The sequence below is a fragment of the Solanum pennellii genome, chromosome 4 (genome assembly GCF_001406875.1).
Source record: "Solanum pennellii chromosome 4, SPENNV200".
Taxonomy (NCBI): Eukaryota; Viridiplantae; Streptophyta; class Magnoliopsida; order Solanales; family Solanaceae; genus Solanum; species Solanum pennellii.
This window is the reverse complement of record NC_028640.1, coordinates 59,442,774-59,456,741: the sequence shown is the minus strand read 5'-3', so window position 1 is coordinate 59,456,741 and position 13,968 is coordinate 59,442,774. Positions and strand designations below refer to the sequence as shown.

The 13,968-nt window shown below is 35.1% G+C and overlaps 2 protein-coding genes across 2 annotated transcripts; one reads left to right on the top strand and one right to left on the bottom strand.

Moving 5' to 3' along the window:
• Positions 1-540: 540 nt before the first annotated feature.
• On the top strand, positions 541-4,079 carry LOC107017754 (violaxanthin de-epoxidase, chloroplastic). Its single transcript, XM_015218007.2, has 6 exons — positions 541-794; positions 1,379-1,686; positions 1,818-1,984; positions 2,782-2,878; positions 2,960-3,351; positions 3,434-4,079. Exons 2-6 carry the CDS (start codon positions 1,408-1,410, stop codon positions 3,933-3,935), a joined length of 1,437 nt encoding a protein of 478 aa, XP_015073493.1. The 5' UTR covers positions 541-794; positions 1,379-1,407; the 3' UTR covers positions 3,936-4,079.
• A 76-nt stretch (positions 4,080-4,155) lies between these two features.
• On the bottom strand, positions 4,156-7,412 carry LOC107017755. Its single transcript, XM_015218008.2, has 7 exons — positions 7,003-7,412; positions 6,725-6,893; positions 6,290-6,470; positions 6,128-6,211; positions 5,826-5,933; positions 4,744-5,013; positions 4,156-4,553 (listed from the first exon to the last, which is right to left on the bottom strand). Exons 1-7 carry the CDS (start codon positions 7,271-7,273, stop codon positions 4,458-4,460), a joined length of 1,179 nt encoding a protein of 392 aa, XP_015073494.1. The 5' UTR covers positions 7,274-7,412; the 3' UTR covers positions 4,156-4,457.
• Positions 7,413-13,968: the final 6,556 nt, after the last annotated feature.

Here is a 13,968-nt window from a genome sequence, read left to right as displayed (position 1 = left end):
TACTAATTCGGTTGGCCGTTTTCAAATATAACAATATTTGAAAAAAATTAGTGTATAATCTAGAGAACTGTTGTGCTTGTGATTGCGGTTGTGGTTGTTAATTTCTTTCTTTTTATTCAATTATTCAAGTTTATTTTTAAAATTTTAAAATAAAATATAATTTTATATTAAATAAAGAATTTGAAAAGTAATTATTTTATATTTCATGAGAATTGTATAGAGTGATTATTTTGAAAAACAAATTATATTATGAAATAACAACATGAAATAGAAATAAAAATAAAAATAATAATATGATATTGAAAAGAAAAAAGAAAATTTATTTTTAAAAAGTATAATAAAGAATTAGATTGAAATTGATTGTCTGAAAAGAAAAAAAAAAACTCTATACTCAAAAGAATAAAATAGAATGTACGATAGGAGATGCTTTCGGGGATCAAAAATGTCCACTATTTGCATAGATAGGGGATTATTTTTGCTAAGTGGTGAACATTAAGGACCATAGTTGTCCAACCCCCTATACATTGGATCATTTTTTTTTTGGGCAATTGCCAAAACCATCCAAAAGGAGAAGAAAATGAAAAAAGAGAGCAAGTGCAGAAACAAGAAAATGTGGTGACGTTGCTAAGCTAATTATCACAAAATGTCTTATCCTCCTTCATCCATTTCCCCTTCACTCAACTCTTTCACACTTAAAACACCCAAAAATTCAGAAGAAGAAAAAAAAAGATGCAAAATCCACAACAACTCTTTATACTCAACGTTCAATCTTCATAGCACTCTATTTACATGAGGTCAGTTATTGGGATTTATATTTATAGTCACATACTCATATCTTTTACTCTTTGAGTATATTATGATTCTGCATTTGACAATTTAACTTGTCAATTTTAGCTTTGTAAATGTGCTACTCCGTCTCAATTTATGTGATACAAGTCATACAACTGATCCCTTTTACTTAAAATTTATGCTAACTCAAATGGTGTCACATCAATTGGGACGGAAGGAGTAGTATTTAATGTTAAACTGAAGGTGAATAGAGAGAAACATGGAAGGGCGAGTTCTTGATTGATTGTGAACTATGCACCAAAACAAAGATGAATGTGGGAGGTTGAAAATTTATCTGCATTTCAATATTTGACCTTAAATCCTGCTTATGTATTATAGAATTTCAATCAACTAGTGAATGTGGAAAAATTCTTGATTGTGAATCTGATAGTAAGATTTGATATGTGCTGACGTGCAACACACACGCACACATGTAGAATATGCATCTTGGACCAATCAGTCTGATATGTGTGCGTGTGTGTTGCACAGAGTAGATATCAATCAGAAAGATTTAGAAGATAGCACAATCTGATATACTTCATTTCTATAGGTTGGAGTTGGTGGTCATTCAATTGAATAATGGCGCTTGCCCCTCATTCAAACATTCTGTGCAATCATGAAGCCATCAAATGTCAAGTTGGATCAAGGCTGCAGAGTCAGACAAGATTTAGCTGGGGTAGAGCAGATTACTTTGGTAGTATAGTCCTAGTGAAAATTTGTTCCAGAAGACAGATACCTACATACTTGCAGAAATCTTCTAGAATATGTTGTGGTTTGGATTCTAGAAGTCTGCAACTATCATCACGGGGGAAACAAAATCTTTCTTCTGCACATAGAATTAACCAGAATGTACCTAAGGTGAGTTTGATAAAATTTTGTTCTGTTGCTTCTCGTTTACTACTTTCCGAAGGAATGTGGGGGTCTAGCTCTGTCCTCTGCATCCTTTTCATCCTCTTCTTTCTCTTTGCTGACAGAAGTCCTCTATATAGGGAAATACAATATGGAAATTTCCAGAAGATGTAGCTTTGATGGTCTTGAAGAAATGGGGCCAATTGGCCAAAACAGCAATTGTAACTATATTTATTTTGTCAGTTGCTTCAAAGGCTGATGCCGTTGATGCTCTCAAAACTTGTACTTGCTTACTGAAAGAGTGCAGGTAATTTGCCGATGTTACTAAAGTATGCCGGTATACTTCCTTCTACCGAGCTACCAATATATTTTGTTTTGCTACCCTTCTTATGTTTCTTTCAAGAGCTTTGAGCTTGTTTACTTCTATTACATATAAAAATACACAAGGAATGTGAAATTGGTTCTTGTTTGTACTCTGTGGATTGTCGTCCTGGATTAATAATTGAGTGCAGTGGTAAGGATGTCAAATTCAGTTTTCACGGACATAGACTGTCTCTAGCTTTTTATGATCAACTGTCCATAAGTTCTCGATTCTAGTCGTTATTATCGATAAAATCAAGTTTTAAGCATGTCCAAAGTTAAACATAACCCCAACCGTAATGCTTTTCCATCTATTCCTTTCCGATTTTGAGACTGTTAAGACTTTCTGTGTTCTAATTAGGTCATGAGAATAGCAGTATGAATTTGACTTATTTGGAGCAAGTTTTTTTAGACCTTTACGGTGGTAAAAGTAACTGATACTGTTGCTGTGCTAGGGATGCAGGAAAGTTTCTACTAGTATTCCAATTTCCCTGAATCTCAAAAGATATTTACTTGTCTCGTGCCACAATTTGATGAACTTGTAAAGATATAGCCACACAAATGTCTTTGGTTTATTTTAGACCACAAAATTCACAAGTCTTTTTTTCTTTCTTAAAGTTTTTGCTAAGTCAAACGGTCCAACATAAATTAGGACGGAGGGAGTAGTATTGATGAGTTTCTCCTCCATTCCTAACATGCATATCTGATACTCTTAGGTGACTTATTAAAGTATTATGCTTTCAGGATAGAGCTTGCGAAGTGCATCTCAAACCCTGCATGTGCAGCTAATGTTGCCTGTCTCCAAACATGCAACAATAGACCTGATGAAACGGAATGTCAGGTGTCTACAAACATCTTAGTATAACTATATATTGATTTGATCACATTTATGGAATATTAATATGTTGGAATATGGGTGCAGATAAAATGTGGTGATTTGTTTGAAAACAGTGTTGTAGACGAGTTCAATGAGTGTGCAGTCTCCCGGAAGAAATGTGTACCTCGTAAATCTGATGTTGGTGACTTTCCTGTACCTGATCCCAGTGTTCTCGTCCAAAAGTTTGACATGAATGATTTTATTGGAAAATGGTACATCACTCGCGGTTTGAATCCCACATTTGATGTTTTTGATTGTCAATTGCATGAGTTCCATACAGAAGGAAACAAACTTGTGGGAAATCTGACTTGGAGAATAGGGACACCTGATGGAGGATTTTTCACTCGATCCGCAGTGCAAAAATTCGTGCAAGATCCAAAGTATCCCGGGATACTCTACAATCATGATAATGAGTATCTTCACTACCAAGATGACTGGTATCTATACTTCCTACAGTCTCCATATTGTTTGTACTTGCATTGCGATTCACCTAAACACGTTAATTGATTTTCTCTGCAGGTATATTTTGTCATCCAAAGTTGAAAACACTCCAGATGATTACATATTTGTGTACTATAAGGGCAGAAATGATGCATGGGATGGATATGGTGGTTCTGTACTTTATACTAGAAGCTCCGTTTTGCCTGAAACGATTATACCTGAGTTGCAAATTGCAGCTCAAAAAGTTGGTCGTGATTTCAACACGTTCATAAAAACAGACAATACTTGCGGCCCTGAGCCACCCCTTGTTGAACGGTTAGAGAAGAAAGTGGAAGAAGGAGAGCGGACAATCATAAAAGAAGTCGAGGAAATAGAAGAAGAAGTCGAGAAGGTGAAGGAAAAAGAAGTCAGCTTATTCAGTAGACTGTTTGAAGGTTTCAAAGAGCTGCAACAAGATGAAGAAAACTTTATAAGAGAGCTCAGCAAAGAAGAAATGGATATTTTGGATGGACTTAAAATGGAAGCAACTGAAGTAGAAAAACTCTTTGGAAATGCATTACCAATAAGGAAATTAAGGTAAATATTGTTATGAGAGTTATATTAGAAACCATCCACATACAGAATGTATAGATTGTATTTAATTTACTTTTTATCTTTTTGCCTGGAATAGATTGCTTATATATCATGTAATGCTCCAAATAATATATCTTCTCCTTTAAAATCCCTTTCTGGTGTTTTAACTGCATACAATAGGATTTTCCTCTATGCATCAATAAGCTATTTATATTTCGATCCCCACATTCAGTAAAATCAAATATGTGAACTCAACACTACGTTTAACTAAGAAGTTCGATCCATTACAAAAACAAAACTATTCCTTTACTGATGCCGCTACCATCAGAGGCCTTGGTTCATTTCATTCCACACGCAAAACAATATACTGCAAACAGCATTCAACATATTGAGTTTAACAATTCAGTTATCCATCTATACATTCCACCACTGCAAACTACAAAAGGTAACTTTCTTCACCAAACGAACATAGCTTGTGAGTTTCTGCAGATATTTTGCAAAGAGAGTGAAGGACCGCGAAATATGGTCATCAGCTTGAAGAACCATCATCCAAACAGTGATCCCAGATTAACTTCAAGTTGTCTTCCAGCATTTTAAGCACCAGGTTTTCGTCAATCGTTTCCTCCTGCATTTTCGGTAAGAAAATGTATTAAATTAATTATTTCAGTAGTGAAGGGGCCAAGTAGAAAAAGAAATAGAAAGGCTTATCAACTGGATTGGAATCAGTCATTGAATTTTGTTTCTCCAGCTGAACTGGATGATGTTTTGCCCAAATGTTATTACCAATAGAAATTGCTCATTAGAAGAAAATCTACCTGCAATTGGGATAGAATCCCAGACATTTTCAGGTTAGCTTCCTGTGCAACCTCACCAGTTGAAGATCTGAAATCATATCGATCTGCATGTCTAAGCTTAAGCCTAATTGACGAATTCCCATATGATTTTGCAGTTGTGTGCCAGACACCGGTAACAGCATATTGACTCCCTGAAGAATCCTCGCCAAAGGGCCATCTCAGCCCACCCTTAACTTCAGAGTCCAAAACAGCTGAACCAATAAGACTTTTAATTTCATTGATCTCCTCATCCTGGGAAAAAGCAGAGAGTGATACAATAAGAACACAAACACTACTGGTGTCCTTTCAGTTGAGAGTGCAGAAGTCATGATGAGAAGATGGAAATTGAAGTGCAAATAAAATAATTTAAACAGAAAAAGGTCCTTCTTCGCTGGAATGGAGGTAAAATATGTACATCCAAAGTGCAGACAAAATTCACCGGTACTCTAAAATCTATGGGTTTTGTTACTACCTGTACTTACCAATGTAAATATCAAAAGTAGCATCCCTGGTACACTATATGACTAGACAATTTAAATACATTAGACTTGAAAGTCTGCTTACTTGAGGTGTAACTTTATATTTGGTTGGGTTTTCGAAGCCCTTATATCTTATTAAGTGTAGGTAGTTAGAGATCCCAAAACAAATCAAATTCATTAAGTAACCACCTTAACACTGAATGCGTGTGAAGAATATCTTCATTTCTACTTTTTGCCTCTGTATCCTTTTTCCTTTTTTTCTCTCTTCTACTTACCCTCCTTTGGATTTCATCGTAGAAATGATTTGTATCTAGCTCAATCCAGTTACTAGAGGACTCCAATATCGCACAGTATTTGAGCATTTTAACCCTACTGGTCAACCCAATAGGCTATTCACTTTTCTGTTCACAAAAATCGAACCCTCTCCCAAATCGACGAAACATGAAAAAACAGGAAATTTGAACCAAGAGTAACTGAATGGACATGTCTCCAGTTCAGAAAATATCAAATATTGGGTGAAACTTCTAAGTATGAGTATACGACCTATGACTTTCAAGATATTTGATCCTCAATGAAGTAACTTACAGATAAACCCGTCATGATTTTCTTGGTGTATAACATCAACCTCAGGTCTAAGCTTTTGCCAGGACAGCTCATGTCTGCAACCATGTTGCGTACTTGGTTCAGCTCAATCTAAAAGAAGAAGTGTAGCGTCAGAAGATTGATAAGGAATGACAAACTGCAAGAAGTAAAGCATGCAAAAGATAGGTAAGAGGAGGTAAATATGTTCATGACAACAATTAATGTTGTTTTTCTAGTTGGAAAATAAACAGTTAATTGGGCATCTTACAGCAAGTTCATTAAGAACCAGGGAACGGAGAAGTAACCTTATGGAGCTGAATTTTCTCCTGATCCTTGACCACCGTACATTTGCAGGTGACAGTTGAATCAGCGCGCATGTTGTCTGAAAGCTACAAAGCACAAGGGATACTACTAAAAGAAGCAACACATAAAGAGAAAGAAACTTGGTAGAAACATGAAAATATTACCTTGACGTAGTATAATTCCTTCTCCTCCACATATTGTAAGTCAAGTTTTTCAACTGCAAGGTTTCGTATATATTCCATGTATGAAAGAGGAACACTGGTATAGAAAGATTTTCTCATTTGCCTCAAGGTAGTTTCCTTTAATAGGTTACTATTGAGGGATTCTTGACTTTTTGCAGAAATCCTACAAGACAGAATTTGAGGAGGATTACATGTTAAACACACTGGATTTAATCGACTCAACAAAGTAGTGCTTCAGACATCGCCAAAAGAAGAAACATTCTAACACGTAGGAGAAAAGTTAAAAGAGTTACATGTCAAAGTAAAATAAGTCAGCGATTTACAGAAGTTGTAGTTTGCTTTACCAGACAAGAAAATTGTGTAGTATAATGAAATGGATTTGAATAAAACTGATTATGAGAAATGGACAATACTAACCCATGAAAGAGAATTCTTCCAAAACGAGCAACTAGACTCGGCTTTGATTCTTCTTCCATATTAGATTCCTCCATTACAGATTTGACATGTTGAAATGACAAAAGTAAGTCTTCCATCACATTTTTAGCCACCAAACGCCATGGCTCGTCATTCGTTCCTCCATTGCAACCTCAAAAATAGAAAAAAGGATTTAGAAACCCAAACTCTGGAAGCATTTATTTATCAAATACACATAAAAATTTAGATTTTGCAGAAAAAGAACAAAAAAGTAGTAGTACCTTGCATTAGCACCAAACGAAGAGGATTTTCGTTAGATTTTTGATGGATAGAAAGAGGTTGAAGGTTGACATGAGATGAAAAATGAGTCAAACCAACAGGGAACCATTTCCTAACTGCACCATGAGCATAACGGATCTCGAGCCGAATGTTTTCCTTTCTCTTGAAATTCAGGCTTTTTCTCAAGGCAGGTAGCACTGATTCCGGTGCCGGAGTTGGTTCCGGCGACGGTGAACCCTTTGTGTGCCTCTTGTGTGGTGGAATGTAAGACATGGCTCAGAGACACTGTTCAGTTGTAGACTACACTCAGAGAGACTTTTCAGTTGTAGACTACACTTTACTCTTCAAAGAGTGTTTGGATTGGCTTATAATAAAGTTACTAATAATGTTATTAGACAGCAACAAAGGTAGTTTGACGGATGGCGACTGATCGCCTTCCTACCATAATGCAGTTTCTTTTATACCAAGTAATTTGCCTCTCGATTCTCACAATAATAAATAATTACATTGAACTTGTAAATAATATTTTACTGTTATTTATATATTAAAATTAAAAAATAAAATAAATTTTTTAAAAAATATTAGTAATATTTTAACGTAAATTTTTAATTATTTGTAATTATCACATAACTCAAGAATATCTAATGAATAATTTATTTACGAAGAATAAATTATTGATTCTTTAATCAACATTAAAACGAAAAACAAAGAAGAACATAAGAATATATGTATATACAACGGTATTTCGTGATTAAAAAAAACATTGAAGTTGCACAGATTTTACAATTGTGATATATGTCTTGGGAGAAAATTCAAATTTTTTTAACATATTCAAAAAAAAATTACGTTTGAACTGGAAAACAATTATAACTTTTGAACTTGCATAATGAATTTCTTCAATTGATAAGTGAGAAATTTCATATCTATGTAAAAATGGATAATTTGTAAGCTTATGTATAGTACTTTCAAGTTGTAAAATTTAATATAGAATATCAAAACATGAATTCTTGGAACTGAGTACAATAAGTATCTTCTACACAGTGAATATGCGTACTATATGTGTATGTGTTTAATATAACTAGAGACAGTAATTTTGCAGAAACATAAACAATAAAGTTTAAAATACATTAATGAGTGTAAAAACTCATATCAGGATATGTAAGAATGGAATGAAATAGAGAGGAAAAATTGAGTCAACTGATTGCACAATGTTCTTAATCTCATGCCGTATAAGACAGCTAAGGCCATGTGGGATTACTTATAAAATGTTTACAACCAAGATAATAGCGCAAGACGCTTTCAGTTAGTGTATGAAATTGCTAATTACTCTCAAGAAGGTCTTTCCATTCAAGATTATTTTTCTGAATTTCAAAACTTATGGGCTGAATTTACGGATATTGTCTATGCCAAAATATCTACTGAATCACTATCAATGATTCAGGGAGTTCTTGAGCAAAGCTAGCGAGACCAATTTTTGATGAAATTACGCTCTGACTTTGAGAGTGTTCGCTCTAACTTGATGAACTCGTCTCCCTCTTTGGATGTTTGATTTAGAGAATTACTTCGTGAAGAGCAACGTCTTGTTACATAAAATGCTTTCAAGAAGGAAAATGACGTCATTGTTGCATTTGCTGCTCAAGGTAAAGGAAAAGGCAGGGATATGAGTAGAACTCAATGCTACAGTTGCAAAGAATATGGGCATATTGCTAGCAATTGTAGCAAGAATTTTTGTAATTATTATAAAAAACAAGGACACATTATCAAAGAGTGTCCCACGCGCCCTCAAAATCATAAGGTCAACGCTTTTCAAGTTGGGATAAATGGTTCCACTAGTGATAACTCATCATCAGGACAAGTTCTTACTCCTGAAATGGTTCAATAAATGATCGTGTCAGCCTTTTCAGCATTGGAATTACAAGGTAATGATGTTACATCTAATTTTTGGATTGTTGATTTAGGTGCTTCCAATCATATGACCAACTCACCGAGCATCCTAAAAAATGTTCGTAAGTATCAAGGTCCATCACAAATACAGATTGCTAATGGTAGTAATTTACCCATTGCCAAGATTGGGGACATTACTCCAACTTTCAAGAATGTTTTTGTTTCACCAAAGCTCTCAACTAGTCTTATTTCAGTTGGACAATTGGTAGATAACAATTGTGATGTGAATTTTTTTTGTAATGGTTATCTTGTGCAGGATTAGGTGTCGGAGACGATAATACGAAGGGGCCTAAAGTTGGACGATTATTTCCTATACACTTTTCTATTCGACCTGTTCTATCTTTTGCTTGTACTTCTACTGCTAGTAAGACTGAGATTTGGCATAAGCGTCTAGGACATTCAAATTCTGTTGTATTGTCTCATTTATCAAATTTTTGTTTATTGGGAAATAAAAATCAATTTTCAGTTGCTTCCATGGATTGTTCTACTTGTAAATTAGGCAAAAGTAAAACTCTTCCTTTTCCTAATTTTTGTAGTCGTGCTACAAAGTGTTTTAATGTCATTCATAGCGATGTTTGGGGCATCTCACCAATTATTTCTCATGCTCATTTCAAATACTTAGTGACATTCATAGATGATTATAGTCGATTTACATGGGTGTATTTTCTTCGATCTAAATCTGAGGTATTTTCCATGTTCAAGATATTTTTGGCTTACATTGAGACTCAATTTTCTACGTGCATTAAATTATTATATAAGATCTGATTCTGGTGGAGAACATATGTCTTATGAATTCAAAAAATTCTTACTTGACATAGGAATTGTCTCACAACGCTCTTGTCATATACACCACAACAAAATAGAGTTGCTAAATGTAAAAATCGCCATCTTTTAGACGTCACTCGTACTTTGTTGATTGAGTCTTCTGTACCATCTAAATATTGGGTGTAAGCTTTGTCTATTGCTGTCTATTTAATTAATAGATTTCCATCCAATGTGCTAAATCTTGAGTCTCCATATTTTCGTCTTTATCACCAAATCCTAACTATAGTGAGTTTCATACATTTGGTTGTGTTTGTTTTGTGCATTTGCCTCCTTCGCAGCGCAATAAACTTTCTTTACAATCTACTAAATGTTCTTTTATGAGTTATAGTACTTCACAAAAAGGTTTTATTTGCTATGATCCATGTTCTCACAAATTTCGTATTTCTAGAAATGTTATTTTCTTTGAGAATTAGTATTTCTTTCCTATGATTGTCGATTCATCTTCTACTTCTCCTGATCTTCCTCCTTTTGAAGATTTATCATCTTCTTTTAAGAGGTTCAAATCTGGATTTGTGTATGAACGACGTCGGCCAACTTTATACTTTTTCGACACTGATCCGCCGCCTGAAACTGTACCACAACTAGAATCTGAGAATTCTTCAAGATCTGGTCCTCTTGAGCCTACTCGGTGCTCTACCAGAGTATCGCGTACTCCCAATTGGTATGGATTTTCTACTTTATCTAACATTTCTGTTTCAACTTGTTAATCACAAGCTTCCAAGCATAATTGTTGGTAGAAAGTAATGGCAGAAGAACTTTTGGCTCTTAAAGAGAATGACACATGGGACATTGTTTCATGTCCTTCAAATGTACGCCCTATTGGATGTAAATGAGTTTATTCAATCAAACTCCATTCTGATGGAACTCTTGATCGATACAAAGCTCGATTGGTTGTTCTTGGTAACAAACAAGAGTATGGGGTGGACTGTGAGGAGACTTTTACACCCATAGCAAAAATGACTACAGTGCGAACTATTATTGTCATTGCTGCTTCACAAAACTGGTCTCTTTGTCAAATGGATGTCAAAAATGCTTTTCTCCATGGTGATCTCAAAGAAAATATTTATATGAAACCTCCACCTGGTTTGTTCTTATCGCCTACATCAGATGTATGCAAGTTGAAGTGATTTTTGTATGGATTAAAACAAGCTCCAAGAGCTTGGTTTGATAAGTTCTGATCTATTTTGCTACAGTTTCTTTTGAGCAGAGCAAATATGATTCATCTTTGTTTCTTCGAAAACATCTGCAGGTTGTGTTCTTCTTTTGGTGTATGTAGATGACATTATTATCACATGAACCGATTCTTCTTTTGGTGTATGAAAGATCTTGGTACTTTTATATATTTTTTGGGTTTGGAAGTTCATAATGTTGCTTCAGGTGTGTTTCTAAACCAACACAAATATGCTCAGGATCTGATTTCTTTGCCTGGTCTTCAAGATTCCTCCTCTGTAGATACTCCATTGGAATTGAATGTGAAGTATCGTCGTGAGGAAGGCGATATTATTTCTGATCCAACTATGTTTCGACAATTAGTTGGGAGTCGAAATTACCTTACTATTACTCGGCCTAATATCTTTTTTTTGCAGTTTAACAAGTTAGTCAGTTTATGCAAGCTCTCCATCATCTCCACTTGGTGGCTGTTCGTTGTATCATTTGGTATCTTCGAGGAACATCTACTCGTGGATTATTCTTTCCAAGTGGTTCTCCTATTCGTCTTAATGCTTTTAGTGATTCTGACTGGGCGGGATGTCCTGATACTCGTCGTTCAGTCACTGGTTGGTGCATGTTTCTTGGAGAATTATTGATATCTTGGAAGAGTAAAAAACAAGATTGTGTGTCAAAATCTTCAGCAGAGGCTGAATATCGATCCATGTCTACTGCTTGCTCTGAGGTTGTATGGCTTCGTGGATTACTTGCTGAGATTGGATTTCCTCAATCTCATCCTACTCCTCTCCATGCTGATAATACAAATGCTATTCAGATTGCTACTAATCCAGTTTTTCATGAGAGGGCCAAACACATTGAAGTAGATTGTCATTATATACGAGGAGCTGTAGATAAAGGAGTCAGTACTCTTCCACATGTATCTAGTGATCTTCAAATAGCTGATGCGTTTGCAAAATCTATGGCACGACAACGCCATCAGTTTCTAGTAGGCAAATTGATGCTTCTTGATCCACCGACATCAATTTGAGGGGGGATGTTACCATGGTGGAAATCTAAATAATTGTATATGTTTAATTTAGATAGTGATATAAATTAGCATGATTATATAGATTTATTGTAGAATCAAAGGAATAAATATTGTGATAGAATAGCGGATTTGGAGAGATAGTGATATAAATTAGCACGATCATATCGATTTGTTGTAGAATCAAAGTAATAAATATTGTGATAGAAAAGCGGATTTGAAGGGATTGAATAACAAATTTGTAGAGATAGAATTGTTGATCTTTAGGGATAGAAATGACGGATCTTTAGGGATGTGTAATCTTTATTCTCACTATATAATGGAAAGACTCTCACTTTGAGAGACATTCAACAGAAAATTGACAATCTCTAAGAGGATTTGAATTTCAGAAAGATTCATTAAATGGATAATGGTATGTGTATCAACAACAAAGTTCACTATGGAGAAGGTTATGGTTGTTTCGATGGAAAGAGAGGATTTAGACAAGGAGACCCTCTCTCCCCTCTACTCTTTGTACTATTTATGGAGTACCTCTCAAGGCTGCTCAATAGCATGACCTATCTACCAGATTTCCAATTTCACCCTATGTGTAAAACTTTTAGACTGAACCATCTTGTCTTTGCAAATGATCTTCTGTAAAGGAGATGTCAAATCTGTTACCAGGGTCATGAAATCATTAGTTCACTTTAGTGCTATTACTGGACTTGTGGCAAACATTAAAAAATCCAGCCTTTTCTTAGCAGGGATGAATAAACAAATGAAGAAGCAACTCTTGAAGATTACTGAATTTACACAAAGGTTTTTTTTCTCATTAGATATTTTGTACTCTCACTCACATCTAAGAGGTGGGGTAAACTCGAATGTCACCAATTAACTAGTTGATAAAATAACAAATATGATATAAAATGTTTTATGCATAACAACTCTCTTATGGAAGGAGGCTCTAAGTGGTTCTGGCTATCTCGTTTTCAATTCATAATTTTTGTAGATCAGTGTTCATTCTTCCTCAGAATGTTGCGAAGGAGGTGGATAGGAAATGTTGATACTACTCCTGGGGTGGAACTGAGGAAAAAAGGAAAGTACCATTGGTATACTCGGTGAAGATAATACACATGTTAGTTTGAATTATATTAGGATGTGGGAATTGGAATGTGGCTTTATGTAGGCAAGCTTATTTGGAAGCTAGCTGTGAATAAGGTGAATGTGATATACATCAAAGCAGAGAAATTTTGGAACCATTAGATAACAGTTGGTGCACACAAGGACAATTCAACCAATCTGCTAATGGGAATTATTCCATCACAAGTAGTTATACTAAGCTAAAGGTAATCAAGTCAAGTTGGAGGCAGGAGAGTGTTGAGAATAAATCCGTAACAGAAATAATATTTGCGGTAATAAAGGCAATAAATGCGGAACACAACAATGCGGTTAATCAACGAGAATAAAAGAGAAATAATGACACCAAAGATATTACGTGGAAATCCTCCTAAATAAGGGAAAAACCACGACCCGAGAGGAGCAACGAATATCACTATAGTAAGGATTTTACACTTGTATGTCTGAGTAAAACTCCAAAGACCACTACACATTCAAAAGAAATAACACTCTTTTGATTTTTCCACCTCACTACAATATCGCTCACACTCTCTATTTTTCCTCACAAATTATTTTCCTCTGTGATGCCTCACTCTTCTTTTCTCTCCTTTGTAATTCTTTTTGGTGCATCTTTGAAATGAGCAAGAGCTCTGTATTTATAGGAAAATCTACTCCTAATGATGTCACCAGTGACATCACAAAAAACACAAAGTTTCAACCTTTTCACCTATGAAGATTTCTTGGTAAGATTTTAGTTGAAAATTAAGTAAAGCTGAAAAATAATTCAGCACCAAATCTGCCAAACTTTGAAATTGGCAGAGAGCTATTCAAAGTTTGGTACATGGGGATGGAACCCACAATCTCCCCCTCCAGACCCATTCACCCTGAAGGAGGTAGCTCTAGGTTTCTAGCT